At 34.8% G+C, this 19,923-nt stretch overlaps 1 protein-coding gene across 4 annotated transcripts in view; it reads right to left on the bottom strand.

The window, feature by feature from the left end:
- The window catches only part of LOC149081475 (uncharacterized), a 67,307-nt gene that overhangs the window by 12,056 nt on the left and 35,328 nt on the right, over positions 1 to 19,923 (bottom strand). For 2 of the 4 annotated variants that reach the window (XM_089238398.1, XM_089238399.1), the window contains 10 exons: positions 15,173 to 15,289; positions 14,941 to 15,063; positions 11,381 to 11,497; positions 9,195 to 9,323; positions 8,963 to 9,079; positions 8,544 to 8,666; positions 5,506 to 5,622; positions 4,615 to 4,731; positions 3,637 to 3,753; positions 2,225 to 2,341 (listed from right to left, as the gene is read on the bottom strand). In XM_089238398.1, the coding sequence (XP_089094524.1) occupies positions 2,225 to 2,341; positions 3,637 to 3,753; positions 4,615 to 4,731; positions 5,506 to 5,622; positions 8,544 to 8,666; positions 8,963 to 9,079; positions 9,195 to 9,323; positions 11,381 to 11,497; positions 14,941 to 15,063; positions 15,173 to 15,289 (1,194 nt within the window). Of the gene's footprint in view, positions 1 to 2,224; positions 2,342 to 3,636; positions 3,754 to 4,614; positions 4,732 to 5,505; positions 5,623 to 8,543; positions 8,667 to 8,962; positions 9,080 to 9,194; positions 9,324 to 11,380; positions 11,498 to 12,065; positions 12,189 to 14,940; positions 15,064 to 15,172; positions 15,290 to 19,923 lie in introns of all 4 variants that reach the window. The other 2 variants (XM_089238397.1, XM_089238400.1) reach the window with 2 other exon arrangements.

Raw genomic sequence — 19,923 nt, forward strand, 5'->3', positions numbered from 1 at the left:
GGGTTTGCGTGAAAATCTCCCGAATTTTCATTTTCAAAAGTTGGCAGCTATGATATATAACCATACTTGCCTCATTATTTTCATATTTTTTATTTCAATGTATGATTAAAAAATTTGCGTAATTTTTTTTTTTTTTTTTGTAATTTCACCGTTTTAATGTACAACGTCAAATGTTTCAAGGCACAAGACCCATGTTGTACCGTGGAACATTTTGATCATCTTTAACAAATAAGCCGGGTATTAGTACATCTCATGAATCACACTTGATAAGCCTGACGCAGAAACTAAAAATGGATTTAGTGAAATTAACGTGATGCTCTTTCCTCACATGGAGGGAAACAGCTCAGAAAATTTGCGAATAATTCAATAATTAAAAATGTAATTTTTAAGAAACTCTCAATTGACGTGTCATGGAAGTTAACTTTTACAGAGATCTCTCAGCTTTGTTTTGCCGCCATCTGTCGTGAAAAAGAAGAAACAGTGGATACAGATTTGAGAAAATGAAAAATGGACATAATTTATCATTGTTTATAATTGTTGAGTGTGTAATGATAATACTAAAATAAAAATCAAGAAAAAAAGAAGATTGACTGAATTTAAAGTTAAATTGTTATATATACAATTGACAATAATATTTATATAACAATTGAACTTAACGATAAATATTATAGTATACGATACTATAATATTTATCGATACATATTTATATATATTTATTTATATATTTATATAATTGACAATAATATTTATATAACAATTTAACTTTAAATTCAGTCAATATTCTTTTTTTCTTGATTTTTATTTTAGTATTATCATTACACACTCAACAATTATAAACAATGATAAATTATGTCCATTTTTCATTTTCTCAAATCTGTATCCACTGTTCTGTTTCTTCTTTTTCACGACAGATGGCGGCAAAACAAAGCTGAGAGATCTCTGTAAAAGTTAACTTCCACGACACACGTCAATTGAGAGTTTCTTAAAAATTACATTTTTAATTATTGAATTATTCGCAATAGTTTTTTTTAATCATGAATTAATTATCAGTTTTAGGCAATTCTGTTTTAAGAACAGAATTGTTGCTTTTTGTAACATTTCAAAATGTGTCATTAATCGATTAACAAATTACTTCGTTAATTTTAATAAGTTATTTATTTATTATTACTACAACCTTTAAGGTGGTTGTATTTATTCATATTTCTAATCGATACCTCATTTTCACAATTTTTTCAATACTATTCACCTTGATTATCATCTTCACACTTCTTAGTTTGCTTAACCTATGGTAATATAATACCTGGTACGGGGAATGGTCCTTCCCCGCGGTCTAACTTCGCTGGATCCATTGTTCTCTTCTAGCCGAAAAAGAGCGCTAGAAAATTTAAAGTAATTTCTATTATGTCCCATTAAAGCCTTTTGCTTAGAGACATAATTTCTCCGACTTGCAATAGATATGATGAAGAGACTACAAACTGAGGGCACTTTTCCGAGTGAGCAGAAGTACCATATAATAAACTTGATTAACATACACAACCCGCCTACATTCTACCTTCCCATGTATTAACAGAGAAGGCTCTCTCTTGCCGTCACGCGTCATTCTGCATATAGAGTGAAAATATGACCCATATTTTAAAGTGTACATATTTCAATTAATCAATTAGAGTTTGTAAAAATATTTATTTTCTTTTTTTTATCGAATTCATTTGATTTGAAGTAATTCAATGGCATTGATCTGATATCAAATTTATTTAAAGAACTAATCAAATGACTCCTTTTTTTAGGGTAGGGATGCAAAAACTTTGTACAGGAGCCACCACTTGGGATGCAATTAATTTACTTCTATTTGAAATGCTACTTTTCGAAAGTAAATAATAAGAAATATCTGTGATAAAAAAAGTTGTCTGCTTCCTCTCCCAAATAGTTTTCACCTGTTTTAGGTGTGATATTCCAATTTTTACATGGTGTGAACGCAGGGCCTGCTCTGAAAATTCAGGCCCTGGGAAAATATGGATTTTGATGGCCCTTATATGTAATCTTCTTTGAGGCAGAGGCGTACACTGGGGAAAAAAACCATTTGCTACGTGCCTAAAATACAAGGAAAACCAGTCATTTTTTGGCACTGAGAGCGTGCTTCGCTTGCCCAAGCGAGAAATAGCCCTTTATGAACGATTAATAATTTCGAAACGTAAAAATGGGTACAAGAGTATCAATCAAAAGTTACCAGTTTCGCAGTTCTTTCCAGTATTACTCTGACGGCAGATGCAAACGTAGTTTAAGCCTTTGCCACGCTGACACGTTCCACCGTTGAAGCAAGGAGACGAAGTACACGGATCGATCTCTGAAAGAAAAAACGCAGCAAGTGATTGGATATGGATTAATCCACCTTTCTATAAGAACATTCGCATTTCTAAACAGCAATCGTTGTTATTTTGTTATCATTGCAAACTTAATTCACAAAGAATAATATTTTCCTTAGTCCTGGTTATGATTCGTCATCAATGTGTCTCTATTTAGCCTGATTTGCAATCACTATATTACTAGATTTGTACAGTCAAAACTCGCTATAGCTAACCTGGCTCATAAAGAACCTTCTGATGTATCAAGAGTCAAATTTTTGGTCCATTGAAGTTCGTAATTCGCCTTATTCGTTCATGGGTGTGGCTGTTGCGCATGTTCATGAATAAAACTATTTTTGTTTTACCTAGAAGTCTTTTGTCGCAACAAGCAATAATTCCACTTTAAGAACATATATGGAAAAGTACAAGTAGCTTTTAGAAAATGGGTCTGATTTCTGGGTTTTTCATATGAAATGGAAATACACTTGAAATGAAATTTTGAATACGTAAACAAATAATGACTTTTTCGAGCTTTACTATTAATGATTATGAATGATAATATTTTGGTGTACTTTAAACAGGGGCAGAAATATTAATGCTGCCTAACAGGATCTTCAAAAATCATTCTACCGGGTTAAACAATGAATATGGTAGAATCATGGCGTGGTCGCTTCTTGATTTGGATAGATTCATGGCTACATGATATGTCACCGTGAGTCACGGTGAGTGGAGTATTTTCTGATTTCACGGATGTCACAAGTAGAGTCTTTCAAGGATGCGTACTAGATCGCTTTTCTGTATAAACTAGAGCAAAGTATGAATGGGATTTTGCTACATAGATAAATAAGCAGATGACATAAAATAATTAGTGTTTAATCGGTAATTTTTCAGCGATAAGGAACAACTTCGGGATTGAACGTGAAAGCGATCGCAGCATGGGCAAATGGAAGGAGAAGGTTTTTTGAGCGTTGATATATGCATATTTGCTTCGTCTGTTTACAATAACTCTCATAGGTTTAGTAGAAGTGACCACAAAAGTTTTTCAGCACCTAATACTTGCGTGATACGAATCCTATAATTCACATGCTCCCATTTTTCTGGTATTTCAACATAAAATTAACAAAAATTTGCTCCGTTGATTGCACAAGCAACGTTCTAATCAACTACGTTTTTTTGTCTTAAAACATTGTGATTATTACGGATTGCTGCCGAAGAACAAAAAATATGCTTCATGGTGTTATCGACTGAATACTTTATTCCGAAAGCTTACGCGATGAACATCTGATTCTCAACTAACCTTCGTCGCAATTTTTTCCTTTGTACTCCAATGGACAAGTACATGTGTAGTCCAAATTCTGGCCACGATAACACAATCCGCCATTCTTGCAAGGGTTGGGTGAGCAAGGATTCAGCTCTAAAGAGTAGAAAATATGTATAAATATTGATATAATGCAATTTTTTAAATCCATTTGTTTATGCAAACTCATAAAATTCAGCTTTTTATACAAAACTACAAATATAACTTCGGATATTTCATATTTTACTGCTTTATAGAATCAATTAACGCTTTATCTACCGTTAATACTTTAAAGTACTAGGTACTTTAAGGTATAGTACTCTATAAGGTAGGTACTCTAGTAAGGTAGGTACTCTAGGTACCAACTTATTTTTCAAAAAAAGCACATTTATTTTTTCATTTTTGTCTTTAATTAGAACTAAAATGACCTACTTATATAATAAACCACAACACAATTATGTATCATTATATTTACATTCATTATGATTCCCTTGTTGTTCTACTTTTCATAATATTGGGGAAAGTATGAATGATATCAAATTCCGATGACAAATGTTTTACTCATTTTATTCTATGAAACTCAATTTCATAAATATCTAATACTGATTTTAGTGCAGAAATCTTCACTATCAGTTTTCTTCTATGAGAATTCTACAAAAAAATTTGCAATATAAACTTTGAATCGAATACTACTTTGATTCCAGTTATCTTGCGAAATATGAAATTTGAATAGCATTACGATTTAAGAAGAAATTTAAAGAAGAAGAAATGTCGAGGAGGTGCGTATTTTAAACAAATTGTCAAGAAAACAAAATGTCACCATGTTAATTTGATCCTATAACTTGAATATGGAAAGTAAATCTGGAGCCAATCGAAACTCGAACTAGTTATCATTAAAACGAAACATAATACAATTGTACCACAATATCAACTGCATTTAATTTGCTGAACATTACGGAAGCAAGTTTAAAAACTCACCAGTTTCACAATGTTTTCCAGAATGCGTAGAAAGACACCTGCATTCGTATTCGAGCCCCTGCTTCCTTAAACATGTGCCGCCGTTCAAACATGGCCTCGTCGAACATGGATCGATTTCTTGTGATGAAAAGAAAAAGTTAATTACATTAATATAAGTAGACAAATGAACGCACAGTCTTCACATTCGCAATTATAAGATTGCAACGAATGGTTCGTTAACGAAATAGTCATGGAAGAAAGATACTTCTTTTCTGGATATTACGCGTGGTTGGTCTCCACCGGGAATTTAACTTTTTTTCTGAATCCACCTCAGAATAACATATAGAAAAAAATTGTCGCGTTCTAAACATTGTCATGACATAAACATCACCAATTATCCATACAATCAAAAGTCTACCGTATTTATACGACCGAGTTTTACCTCTCGATTATTTTCCTGAGATGTTGGACTACCAATTTTGCGCTTATGCCTGATCCGTCAGAAATTGCGGCAATGAGGTTTAGAATGTATGCGGTAGTCTAAATGCTGGCACGTATCCAAATTTAGGTTCACTTGTAATCAAAGCGATAGTTAGCGTCTCGACATCCACGGAAGTGTGCGAGGTCATTATGCCCCGTCAAACAAAATATAACTGAAATCGCATCGCCTTTCTATATCGATGGCACTAAATCATTTTTTCTTCTATCGAAGTCGAAAATGGTTGACGGCTTAATACGTAAGTACCAATATCCATTCTAAATTTTTAACTATTTTTTTTTAATATGATTTTCCATGTATAACACAAAAAAAGTATCTTTCCTTCATTTATTCAGCTGAGAAAAACCATCTCATTCCTGTAAATGCACGAAAATACATTAGAATAAATGGCTTTATACGATATTATACGGTACCGAATTCACAATTTTTTCCTTTGTGTGTATCGGGGCATGTACAGATGTATTTCTGCCCATCCAGTCTGGAACAAGTGCCACCATTTTTACAGGGATGCCTGGCGCAAGGTTCGATCACTGAAATGACACAGAATTTTTATGGCTCATGCGATTTATTAATGAAGCTGAAAAAAAAAAACAGCTGCACAATAATTAATTTAACACTGTGCTGGTTTTACGTCATAATTTGGGCAATAAATTATCTTTTTGTGCAATGTGCTAGTACTATTGATGCACTATTGATGTCCGTGAAGTTAGAGACATTGAAGAGAGTGAATGTCTGGGAAATCGAATTACGTAAGTCGCACGTCGCACGCTCTTCTACTTCTGTGGGAGCCGCCAATTATAACTAGAAAGACCAGGCCGGTCATTTTGGCCATTTCCAGTCTTCTCGCTCGATTTCCACAATGAGCCAATTTGTCTAGATTGCTGAAATTTTACGAATTTATTTTAAATTTAATGAAACATTATACTATTCAGATATCATTAACTTGAGAAAAATAAAGTTTGCCGAGATATTTTTAGTTATACCAAAAATAATCATGACCGGTAACGCTATAGACACTTTTATCACGCAATCACGGCAAATATTTCGTCAAATCGCGACATCAAGTTTACTCTAACATAGACATGCCTGCTTTGGCTAGTTGAAAGCATCCGTACTGGTCGACTAATGAGGTAATGAAAATACTAGTTTGGCTTATAATTTATAGTAATGCGAATCACTGAATGTTATCTGAAAGCTTGTAGAAATGTCACCACTTGATGATCTTTTTTCCATCACTACTAGCTGAAATACCCCGATGCAGAATAATTCAACTTTAGCTGGCATAATAATATAACATCGTAAAGTAATTTTGAGTGAAGTTCAAAACAAGAATCCCTTTATAAAATAACGCATTTGATCTATGTATATAAAATTGATTTTCTGTGTGTGTGTATGTTCTCTATACAAATAGACAATTTTAGATCGATCGTCGTCAAATTTTGCATATATACCAAATGGAACCCGACTTGAACGATAGGCTACTTTAAAATTTCGTCAGCCCAGGGCAAATGCCCCAAATGGGCAAAAAACTGTCCGGCAACAATGGTTTTTGGGCCTCAACAATCACTTTCCGAACGTTTACTTTAGTTACCGTGGTTCCCTAGCAATGCGTTTCAGACGTGTATATACCTTTACAACGGTTTGTCACTTCTTTAATCCTGTTGGTATATGTATTGCCTTTATAATGGTTAAGTTTATGCCTTTATAATGGTTTGCCACATTTTCAATATACTCTCAGTAATGAGGCTTTTTGAATAGACGTCATAATCAGCATCGCTTTGAGGGTCAGGAAAAGGGTGATCCTCATAGAAATCAGTGCTAAAATTGTCGATTTAATTACTGTAGAAATGCGGAATTGCCCCATCAATAATTTTAAAAATTGTATTGAATTCTCGAATTTTGGAATGTTCAGTTCGCTTAGTGATATACGAAGCCCAGGAGATTAAATATGAACTAATTAGCCAAACCTATACTTTTGAGTTGGATATTCGAGCAATAACATTGATTTCAACTTTTTATTTATATCTTCTCAAGCATGAAAATTAATGTCTCTGTATTGTCTTTTGATATTTATTTGCATGAATTCGTGTAGGTTAGGATATTTTAAAATTAGTTATGAGCCCGTAAAAAGTGGATCGAAAAAACTCCACAGCTTTAATTAAGCATTTTTTGAAAGCTGAAATAGGCAGATGGGTAACTTGAAGTTCAGGGGGTGGAGGTTTATCGAAATACCTAGCGCCCCTTAAAAAAGGAAAAGTATATATTCATTACTACGTTTCTGTAAATCTAGATTTAATTATTTCATGAATCGCGAAGTCGCTATATTGATTAACTTGCACACGGTTTGTATGTCCCTCAAGAAAAAGAGAGGGAGATATCACGTGATCCAAAAAAGCCTCATTGAAGAAATCCCGGGCAGCGCCGGGTATTATAGCTAGTAACTCATAAAGACGTTAAAGAGTGGTCTCATACATTTTAACGTGGTGAAAACTATGCTCTAATAGAAATATCATTAAAAATACTATTTAACCATCGATTTATTTCAAATGTTTCACACATGTTTTTGATTGTATGCGCTGTCCTATTCTGGTATAAAGCTTTACATATCGTAGATACTTGTTTTTTATATTTTGTAAATTTTCAAAAAAAAAATTTCATTAAAAATACCATGGCATCAATGTAATTGAATAGAAATTGATTAAAAGTGAAGGAAACTGTTCAATTCATGAAATGAAGCAAAAGGTTGAGATTTCATTAATTACTATATTTCTTCAATTGGTAAGAATTCCTTAAGCGGAAGAGCAATTCGTATTGTTAATTATTAAATTGTAATATTTATGTAGTATTGAAAATACTAAGGCCATTAGTGATCAAATTACGAAATCAAGAATCACATTTCAGTTCGCTGGCCAGAATATGATTTGAATAATCATGATTTTGATAATCATGAATTATTATTTTACTGAATGATAAAATCATGAATTGTCATGAATTATGATTTTACTGAATGATAAAATCATGAATTGTCATGAATTATGATTTTACTGAATGATAAAATCATGAATTGTCATGAATTATGATTTTACTGAATGATAAAATCATGAATTGTCATGAATTATGATTTTACTGAATGATAAAATCATGAATTGTCATGAATTATGATTTTACTGAATGATAAAATCATGAATTGTCATGAATTATGATTTTACTGAATGATAAAATCATGAATTGTCATGAATTATGATTTTACTGAATGATAAAATCATGAATTGTCATGAATTATGATTTTACTGAATGATAAAATCATGAATTGTCATGAATTATGATTTTACTGAATGATAAAATCATGAATTATCATGAATTATGATTTTACTGAATGATAAAATCATGAATCTAAGGTCGAACCATATTTATCTACACCCAGGAAAGATTTGATATTAAATCAACTTACCATTCTCACAATCGGGTCCGTTATGAGTCGGCGGACATTTGCAAATATAAAACGGATGAGCTTTTGGCAGAAACATGCAAGTTCCGCCGTTTTGACACGGGTTTGAACTGCAGGCATCAAGCACTGTAATGAGAGTGAAATATTTACTAAGCTTTGATAATGCCATAATGTGAAAAAAAATATTGATCAGGAATTGCGTTCACACTGATTGGTTATATATATTTTCTCCACTGTAAAGAAAGGCAATCTTATTAGGAGTACCTACGAACCGAGAAGAATGAAACTTGATCAAAAATAGGAACCGTCAGTGGAGTTACGGCTATAGGGAGTTCAGAGCAGGGCAACTTCAACCATGAAATACCCTGCACTTTTTTTTGCTAGATTTGAGAGAAAAACAAAAAAAATGGAGAGCATATTACCTGTTTCACACCTAGAACCTGTATGTGTAGATGGACATTTACAAGTGAATTTTCCGTCCCATCCATTTACGCAAGTACCGCCATTATTGCAAGGGTTGGAGCTGCAGGGTTGGACTTCTGCAATTAGAGAAACAAGGGAGGTTAAAATAATAGTTAATATGCATATGTAGACCTCGCACTGAATATTTCTCAACGTGAATTTTCAAAAGCGAAGTTTATACGATATACTTGCCTATATTACAGGAGGGACCAGTATGAGTCGGCGGACACCTACAAGTGAAGTAAACGACGTCTTGCGTCACTTCGCCGGGTATGCACGTTCCACCGTTTTTGCAAGGTTTGGCGACGCAGGGATTTATAGCTGCATTCGTAAAGAGGGAAGAGAAAAATATATATATATATATATATATATATTGCATCCTATTTCGATAGAAACAGTAGAGACACTTACAGCTATGCAGCGTTGATCACTTGGTTTAACCCTTAGAGCGACAATCCCTAGATATCTCGTCTACTTGATTTGTTTCATTTTGGCAATCCCGAAAAATATCCCGGGTACGTAAAACTCTTTTATTTCGGCATTGGAAAGTCCTCGCACCCTATGTACGTGTTTTTCTTCTGATATTACATGCTTTCCTGCTCTCTCCCTCCCAGTCCTGTCAATCAACTGGCAGTAGGTGGAGTCAGCTTTTGTTCATAGTTTGATAAGAAAAGGGGGAGGAAAAAGCATGTTTTTTGCCTTTCTGCACACGTAACTACAAGATTGACAAATACAAATACAAATACAACGCCACAACAGGCAAATTGCCCAACGAGGTGGCTGACTTAAGAACATCATGGATCCCCGAGCCATTTTTTGGAGGCCCTACCTACTACTACTACACCACACATGCACTCCGCCCACCCCCCCCCCCTTCCCGCGGAACCCCCCAACGAATCGGTACATGCGGGAATGTGCGTGTACGTGTAGTGAAACCTGACGTGAAGTTGTGTTGTTTCTCTGTAATGCTTGTTATGAGCGCATGTTGAATGTCAAACATGCTGGAGAGTCTGTAGGCGAATTTTGCTCAAGAATTGTGATTGCACAAGTGGCTTGAACATTGAATGAATTCTGATTACGCGTCCTTGTACACGCAGCGTTTGCACAATCGAAACTGAACATATGTACACTGCCGGTCGCTTGTACTGGTCTTCACTATTTATTGTGTTCTAACTTGGTGATGGCATTAATTGTTGGTGTTTTTCTCTCGTACATAACGACAAAAGCAGCCAAAGCGAGAGCATCATCTTTTCGAGCCCGATATGTTTCAAGTATAAACTGGTTTTTGAACACAAGCATACTTCCTTAAGCGTAGGCAAAAGGAAAAGGGATGTTCACCCCCCTTCACTTGAGCCGAGATTGTGATGTATTTTTTTCAGTTTAAATATATAAAAAAAGTCTTAGATGCAAAAAAGTTGAACCCACCCCTCCGGAAAAAATTGTGCGCATGGTACTGTATTCTTGTAACGTGTGTCGAAAAGTGGCAAGTGGCTGTATGTTTGACAAGTTTATACAAGTAGTTGCAAGTTCGACAAGTTTATACAAGTAGTTGCAAGTTCGACAAGTTTATACAAGTAGTTGCAAGTTCGATAAGTTTATACAAGTAGTTACAAGTTTGACAAGTTTATACAAGTAGTTACAAGTTTGACAAGCAAGCATGCTTTATCTTTTTGTCCAAGCATAGCAGTATTCACAATCATTTTTGAGTCACAATCACCATGTGTATCCCCCCCCCTCCCCAATCATAATACAAGCACCCTATACGCGATAACTCTAACAAACTCAAAAAGACCAAATGAGACTGAAAATCAGCATTCCCGATTTGAGGTGTTTTGATGAGCTTATGGTGATGCTAGTGCTGGTGGATGTATCTGGTTGTTATTTCGGAAACATACAGTCATGACTCCTTTCTTTTTTTAGTTATTTAATAGAAGAGAGAGAGAAGAGATTTTTACGACGTGTTCGGTGGACAGTTGGAGCCAGACTGAACTCCAATACAAGAACTAGTGAATGACATAAAAAACATAATAAAAATTGCGCAAGACAATCAGGTCCACAAGCTCAACGTTGCTACTACTACTAAACCACACATGCACCTGGTCCATATCCTCTCTCCGGAACCTCTAACGAATTGGTACATGCGGGAATGTGCGTGTACGCGTAGTGAAACCTGACGTGAAGTTCGTTTCCGTGTAATGCTTGTTATGTGTAGTGTGCTACCATCTGCCACCAGTTTTTCTAACTATGAAAGAAGTGTAATTATTGAATAAGCTCAACGTTGCTGGAAAACAGTACGATAAAGATGCCTAATTTAGAGAAACATATGACCGCTGACGCAACTGATAATTACAGAGATATAGAAAAAGTATGATACTTACTATTCTCGCAATTACGTCCAGTGAAAACTCCCGGACATATACAGGTGTATGTATTTGCTAAACCTCTCCTACACGTACCTCCATTATGACAAGGATTCAAACGACAAACATCGATCACTGCAGGAAACGAAAGGAAAAAATTAATGGTAAAATTATGATTGTAATAAACTCATGAATTATGATTTTATCATTCATGCATCATGAATCAAGAATCACATTTTAGTCCGCTAGCCAGAGAATGATGAAATCATGAATTATATAAATGATGAAACCATGTATTATGATTTATCATTCATGAATAAAAAATCATGATCATGAATAAAAACTCATGATTATGAATAAAAACTCATGATTATGAATAAAAACTCATGATCATGAATAAAAACTCATGATTATGAATAAAAACTCATGATCATGAATAAAAACTCATGATTATGAATCAAGAATCGCATTCTAGTCCGCTTGCAGAATGATAAAATCATGAATTATGAATGATAAAATCATGAATTATAAATATAAAAATCCTGAATTATAAATATAAAAATCCTGAATTATAAATATAAAAATCCTGAATTATAAATGATGCAATCATGAATTATGATTTTACTGAATGATAAAATCATGAATCTAAGATTGAACCATATTTATCCACACCCAGGAAAGATTTGATTTAAAATCAACTTGCCATACTGACATACGGCTCCGTTATGTGTTGGCGGGCATTTGCACGTATAATACGGATTCGGTCCTGGGACAAACATGCACGTTCCACCGTTTAGACACGGGTTTTGACGGCACATACTAACTGCTGTAATGAGAGTGAAATAATTACTAAGCTTTGACGATTCCGTAAACGTGAAACAAAATTCACTTCATTCCGCCAGACGAAATATCCTGATTGGTTATGTTTTCTCCACTGTAAAGAAAGAGAGTCTTATTAGGAGTACCTACGAACCGAGATGATGAATGAAACTTGATCAAAAATTGGAACCGTCTGAGCGATTTGCATACGTTTTCCAAAGCATCAATAACAAAACATTTCAGGAAATATGAAAAATCAGAGGAATCCTTTTCCTTTTCAAAACGGACCACAAACTGGCCAAAAACGCCAACCTTTAGACCATAGAGTGCACATAGCAAAAAACTTAAGCTGCCGTATCTGCCGCTCGCAAGCCAGAAACTAGTATAGAAAGAGTAACCATATGACCCGTATTTTATTATATTATAATATATAATAGTTATGACTGACTATCATAATATTAATTATATTCATATGAATATATTTATCCCACATATTTGTCAAAAAAAACCCAAATATATATATTTGATGATATTGCATTTTGATTGTCAATTTTTGTTTTCATAGTTTTGGTGATAGATGGCAAATTTACTTGTCTTTGGGTATTTATTAGCTGTAATTGGCAACTTCAGTTGCGTATGGCACTGTAAATGACAACATTACATGCCTTTGACAAATTATTTGGCTGAAAATTGCAACTTTACTTGTTTTGACAACTTTTTCTGACGATATTCTGTATTTTTATGAAAGAAATATTGTCAGCTTAGGTGTTCATCGTTGTGTTTGGATTGATATTTCTGCCGGAACAACTTTTGCGGGGTACATTTGGGCAATGGGCCGGAGGTTGTGCACACTCCTGCATTAGATATATGCTATCCGGCACGGTTGGGAATTCGAGCTTTCGTTAGTCTTTGGCCGGCCGCTGTGTGTCGATCCTTATGATTCGGGGTCATTGCCGCGTTGGCGTATTTTTTTTTTTTTTTTTTGTGGTCATTATAAACATTTATAATTAGCCATGGTTATTATGGTTGGCCTGGCGATCGCAGTGTAAAGTTTGATTATATATCGCCAAATTAGCATGGTATATAAGTTGTAAATGTGATTGGAGATGTGTGATCTAGACGGTATTGAAGTTGTATTATACGTTTGTATCATGTTATGTGTATAATGCGTATGTTTGAAAGCGTATTAATAAGCACTTTGCTGTATTGAATCTGTGCTGTATCACGTATTCGTATGTTTCGAAAAATACGCATGTGCGGCATTTAAATTCTGTAATAAACATGGCATAATGCCTGATTATATAGTTACAAGCTTACGTGGTATATAAGCTGTGCACGTCACTACACATGTGCTCTGGACGGAACTGCATTCGCAATTTTATGTATGTATTATTGATGTTCCCATATGTACATTGATGTTCCCAATATGTACATTGATGTTCCCAGATTTCTTCTGACATTTTGTCTATAAGCTCACATGTATATATATACATATAATAACCTGTATAACTTGTTTTCCTTGGGCCTCACTCGTGGCCTGTAGGCGATGTGCGTCTGTGCACCTTCTCATTGTTCTCCCATATCTATGTACTTGATATTCATTCGTTTATTTGAACCGAGCACAACTCCGGTCTATCGCCTTAGGCAATTTGCTACCGATTGAGTGGTGCCGGAAGTATGGGTGTGTGTCCTCTCAAAATACTGATATGCCGTTTTATGTACATTAAATGGGGGAAGTGTGGGTTCGAGTGGGAATGAAATTGGGGAGGGTTGCTGGTTGGCTGTCTGGCCTGGAGCGGGCGATTTGCCGGTCTTGGATGTCATTGTCGTTGGATTTCTTCTACCGTAGCCCCACGTCTCCTGAGACGAATCAGCTTATATCCCCTACGGGGGACAGAGCAGGGATCACGGTTGGTCTGGAGGAGGAGACTGGTCATTAACGATTTCTATCCGTTGCATTCATCAAGTTCTTCATACCTCCAAGAAACGTACGAATCACCTAGCACTGGACTTTGATAAATCTTTACTGAACACAGATTGAAACACCGAAAGAAAAAAAAATGGATCGTTTTCCGCAATTCGAACGCTCACTTAATAAACTTAAATGCTATAATGAAATATGAAGCATCTGCAGGGTGTTTCAGAAAGCACTTCCTAACTTTTAAATGGCATACTCCCTAGAAAAAATTGATGGATGGAAAGATGAAACACGTTTTTCAATTCAATAAGTAGGCCCGGAATTTCAATTATCGCCATGTTCTGGAAATGGTTACAACCTTCGCTGATAAAATAAGCTCAGCAGTTTCGGGTCTTATCTTATACAGTGGGTCGTATTGGACTCTGCAAACATTGGTCAAATTACAAAACGATGGATTTAAAATTGTCGCGTTGAGAGGTCATCAACTAGCAATGACATAGCGAAATTGAAGAGTTCAGTTTCAAGCTACTTTCCCGCAATATATCTTCTGAAATGGATGCGTATGCCTCACGAATGAAATATTGATGTAGTGTTTGAGGATAATTGCTGCAAGCAACGACCTCCGAATGATCCCGCAGAAAGATTCCGTGAAATTAAACGAATGTGACGCCATTTATAAATTAATATTACGATTAGTTTTGATAACCGGTGTATTTGAAATTTTAAGCCTGCCCATTGAGAAGAACTTCGTGTTTCATCATTCCGCCTATCCCTAAAGGGAGTCTTTTCTGAAACTCTCCGCATATCTTAAGCCTACGCTTTTGAATATCATGAGACCTGCCTGTTTCTTTTTCGCAACGCGGTCCACTATGCGAAGGGGGACAACGACACTCAAAATACAATTTCTTCACTATAACACACGTCCCGCCATTTTTACAGGGATCGCCTTTACAAGGATTGATTCCTGCAAATAGAAGAAAGCATTTCAGATGGTGGTTTTAAGTTAGTCTTAATTATTTCAGTATACTGTTTCAAGAACGGGAATTTATTTTTATTTTTGATAATTGCCTTACCGTGTTCACATTTGGGACCAGTAAACCCTGGTAGGCATTTACAGGTAAATTTGAATCCGTCTCCTTTAACACATGTTCCGCCATTCTCACACGGTTTGTTCCAACAATATTCAACCTCTACGGAATAGAAATCATGGTATATTTTCGTGAACTCACGTCATTTTACCTGAACTACAAAGTCTGTTTTTTTTCAATTTGTATGTTTCGTTTGAACCACCTAATCTTATAATATTAATTTTAATGTATGAATTTTGAATTCTTGGAGGGCATTCAGAAGGAAACTTGTTTCAAGAACCGGAATAAACTTTATACCTTGTTTCAGTGGAAACCAAAGTAGTTTTAAATTTATTGTTTCGCCACTTAACAAAGTCTTTCGAGAGTTGATCTAAAAAATAGCTTTCAATTTTTTCGAGGTTAAAAAAGAAACAGGTTCCTAATCTTCTAATAAAACCGACGCTAGTTTATCGAAACTGCTTCAAACAAACCGAAACTAGCTTGGGCTTGTGTAACAAAACTAACTTTCGACTGTGTTGTAAGGAAACTGATTCTAGCTTTGGAACTTATTACGAAAAACTAACGTTATAGTTGGTTTGGGGAAAAAAACACAAAATATACGTTTTACAGGGTAAAAAATATATATTCCCAAACTTATTTTGATGCAACCAAAAAATGCCTTTAGAATTTTTGTTTTAATTCAAAAGAATGCGGCTGTCGATGTTGTCAAACTGAAACCGAACTAGCTTTGTCCTTGTTTCAGCAAAACCGAAACTACTTTGATCTCGTGTCCGTTGAAACAGAAACTATTTTGATCTTGTGTCCATTGAAACAGAAACTATTTTGATCTTGTGTCCATTGAAACCGAAACTAGTCTTGATATTGTTTCAGTTGAAATCGAAGTAATCTTTGATCGTTTTTCATTCAAACCGGAACTACTAGCTTTGAACTTGTTTCAGTCAAAGTGAAACGGTTTTCGATACTTTTATTCGAAACCGAAACTAGATTTGACGCTGTTTCAGTTAGAACCAAAGCTAGCTTTGATGTTGTTTCAACGAAATCGAAACTAGTTTTCGAACTAATTTTAGTGGAAACTGGTAACATTTTTCGAATTTTTCGCGATTTAACAAAAGGTGGCTTTCAACTTGTCCAGAAGAAACCCAAACCAATATTTACACCAAGCAAAATTCGTGTTTGCCTTTTTTTTTGAGTGAAACCAAAAAAAAAAAATTTCCTCTCCATTTTTTTGTGGTTTAAAAACAAAAGATACACAAACTTTCAGAGCCCTAAATGAAAATGCCTGTAATTTCGATGGAACAAAAACTATCTGTGCAAATTTTTATTTTTACTGCAAGCTGTAATTGGGTTTAAACCTGTAGCTTTGTTTTATAAATAAATAAAATAAATAAAAATCTTCCCATCCTTATTTTGATTGAACCAAAAATCTCTCCGAATTCTGTAATGGAAGTGGAAATCACATCCGAACATGTAAGTGAAATCGAAATCCCATCAAAGTGAATGTCTTTACTAGGAGAGCACACTTGAAAATGGTTTTAGAAAACGTTTTTGATGTATTCTTTTCAAGCGTGCCAATCATAATTTATCGAAATGCACCTAATCCAATTATGCTGTCAAAACTATGTATTCACAGGGTGTCCTGAAAATGTCTGATGGTTTGTTTATTTTAGAAAACAATATAAGGAATAAGGAACTATATTCGCATGATGTTAAAGAAATAAGTCTGGCAGTGGATGTGCGAGGAAGGCCGGAGACTGTCCTACTTTCAGAACGAGGTCTCATCAACAGATAGCAGTAAGAAGCTAGAATTTGTCAATCAAAAGTAAAAGTATATGATAAAAATAATTAAATTTTGGTTTAAAATTTGTCGTTCCTTTTGGGGTTTTTCTTTCCACACACGCGTGCGCACGTACGCAACCTCTCCCATTCCCATCTTCACAACCTCTGATGAACCGCAAGTAGTAAGATAACCTTGTTCGAGGTCACAAGGATACATATACACCAATTCATAGAATGATGGTTGTCGTGAAGTGCACGGAATTCTGCAAGGGGGCCTAAACAAAAACACATGAATTTTAGGCCATTTCATACCTTAACCCAGGGTTCTTCCACCTTTCGGCCAAATTTGAATCTCACACGAAGCCCATGGGCCAACAACTCATGTAATTTGGTGACATCCTAATAGAAGGAGCCAATGGGGGCCCTAAGTTGAAGAGGAACAAAAATAACTAATTGAAGAGTTTTAATTATTCTGAAATTATTTTCTTTGCTAATTATCAATTTCGATTAGTTTTTTTTTTTTAAATTAAATTTTTTTACCAAAATTCTAAATAAAATTTAGATGACTTAGTGATTAAGTTAGTTAATTCTGAGATTAATCTGAAATCACTTTAAATGATTCTTTAATTATTTATTTTGGCAAATCTGAAACAAATTATTTCTTCTCAGTATATCTTGAAATCATTTTTTTTTTCAATAATTATAAAATTACTCTGTTTTTGATTGTGAAATAATTTCTATCAGAAACTTATAAATCATTTTTCTCATTGATTTAAAAGTTATTGTTTCCAGTAATTCTGAAATTATTTCTTTCATCAATTCTGAAAATACAGTAAAACCTGTCCACAACGGAATCGCAAGGAACCGATAAATTTTTCCGTTGAACACAGGTTTCCGTTTGATAAAGGTTCAATCGATATAATGTGTGCAATTATGTCACGATCTCGTGTGTGATAGAAATAAAATAAAAATAACTCAGTTTAAGATTAAGTAAATAATTTAAAAATAAATGAAATAAATAAATAATGAGTCCATAATTACTAAATACTGTATTTAGGTTCTGACAGCGTCTGTATGAAATTCAAATCTACATTGTTTTTCTTCTACAATAACGCCATTTTGTTCTTTTGAACTTCTTAAAAAAATTTCAATTAGGGTGTCAGTGTCCGTCTCGTGTCAGGTTGAGTTTGTACATTATCGTCTATGTTTATGTAATCCTCATGATCAGGACTGTAACTAAGAATTTTGTGAGGGAAACACATACACAGCAAAATGATATTGCCAACACTAATACTGTAAAAATTCGATGATTTTATGTTTGTTCCCACCTAAAATTTGCCATCCAATAAATTTTTCCGCCAGGACAGTCCCCTTTTTGAAACTCTCCAATTAATTCCGGCTCTACTCATCCTTGCGATCACGGAATGCACACAGCTTGCATAAAATTTTGCAAGTTGCATATCATTTGTAAATTCAACTTCACTGATTTCTCCCGTAGAAATCACTTGCTTTTCCGAAAAATTTTGTTACAATTTCAGAAAGCAACTTCTTTATTACACATGACTTATCAAATCCACAGCATCAAGTACAGAAACGGTTTTTTGCTAATCTAAGGGAGGATTGATGTAGAACTGACATTTGCAAGCAAAGATTGCGTAAAAATTTCGGTGGAGAACTTAAACGTTTTATATGATCCTTAGGGTCGCCAAACACTCACATTGTTCGCGTGAAATTTTGCGTTAAAGGGTAGAATCTTCTTTTCCGTTTCCGCGTTAGACACGTTCCGTTTAATCCAGGTTTTTTAATGCGTATTTTGGCATTGAAATCACCACCAAGAATTTTTTGCGTTGAAGACAGTTTTCCACTTAATACAGGCTCCGTTAAAGACAGGTTTTACTACATATCTTTTACGGATTTCGAAATTATTGCTTTCATTAACTCACTAATCGTTTTTCGATTTTCTTCAACCATTTTCTCAAAATGATCATCAGGTCACGATGAAAAGCTGCGAAGTCCAAATCTGGCCCGCGGACCATTCGTTGAAGACCATTGACTTTACTAGTTGAGAAGGGTATTTCACACAAACAAACGGCACGACGGCAGCTCTACACATAACAAGCATTACACAGAAACAAACTTCACACACGTCAGGTTTCACAACACGTACACTCCAACATGTATGAATTCGTCAGAGGTTCCGCAGAGGAATATGGACGAGGTACATGTATGGTTTATTAGTAGTAGTAGACAAACGACACGTCACAGTGGTGGTCGGCTGAAGTTGTTTTTCTGTGGTTCCCAACTTCGAAGCGCAAATACGAACCGATTTCCCCCTTAAAAAGGTCTCACTATACTGAGCAACAGACCTACCATGACAGTTATTCAATCATTACACTTCAAGCATAGTTAGAAAAATTTATGGCAGATGGCAGCACTACACAATAACAAGCGTTATGCAGAAATAACTTTCACGGGAGGCTCACTACACTTACATTCCAACATGTACCAGTTCGTTAAAAGTTATGCAGAGGAATATGGACGAGGTGCATGAACGGTTCAGTAGTTGTATACAAACGACATTATGATGGAGAGTTGTTTTTCCAGGAAACTTAATATATCCAGAGCGACCGTTTGCCATCTCGCATTAACATGTATGTGCCTCGAATGATTCGACGAAAGCCACAAAGTCATGCGGAATATGAACTTGCATCAATAAAGATATCATTTAGCAGAAAAATTCACTCTTTACGCGTTCATAAGTGAACGAATAAATATTTATTAATTATTTTATATAGTTGCGGGACTATGATATAGTATAATGGGTGAGTTTATATAATAATAATTACCCTTCAGTTAAATTTACGGTGAAATTTTTGGAACATTTATACGTTTTAAATTAAAATTATATAGTTTTTGATTGTGTGACAGCGTGGAAGCAAATACTTGAAGCGATACATAAA

The sequence above is a fragment of the Pholcus phalangioides genome, unplaced genomic scaffold (genome assembly GCF_987345545.1).
Source record: "Pholcus phalangioides strain wild (caught in Gottingen) unplaced genomic scaffold, Ppha-v1.0 ptg000010l_1, whole genome shotgun sequence".
NCBI classification, from domain to species: Eukaryota; Metazoa; Arthropoda; class Arachnida; order Araneae; family Pholcidae; genus Pholcus; species Pholcus phalangioides.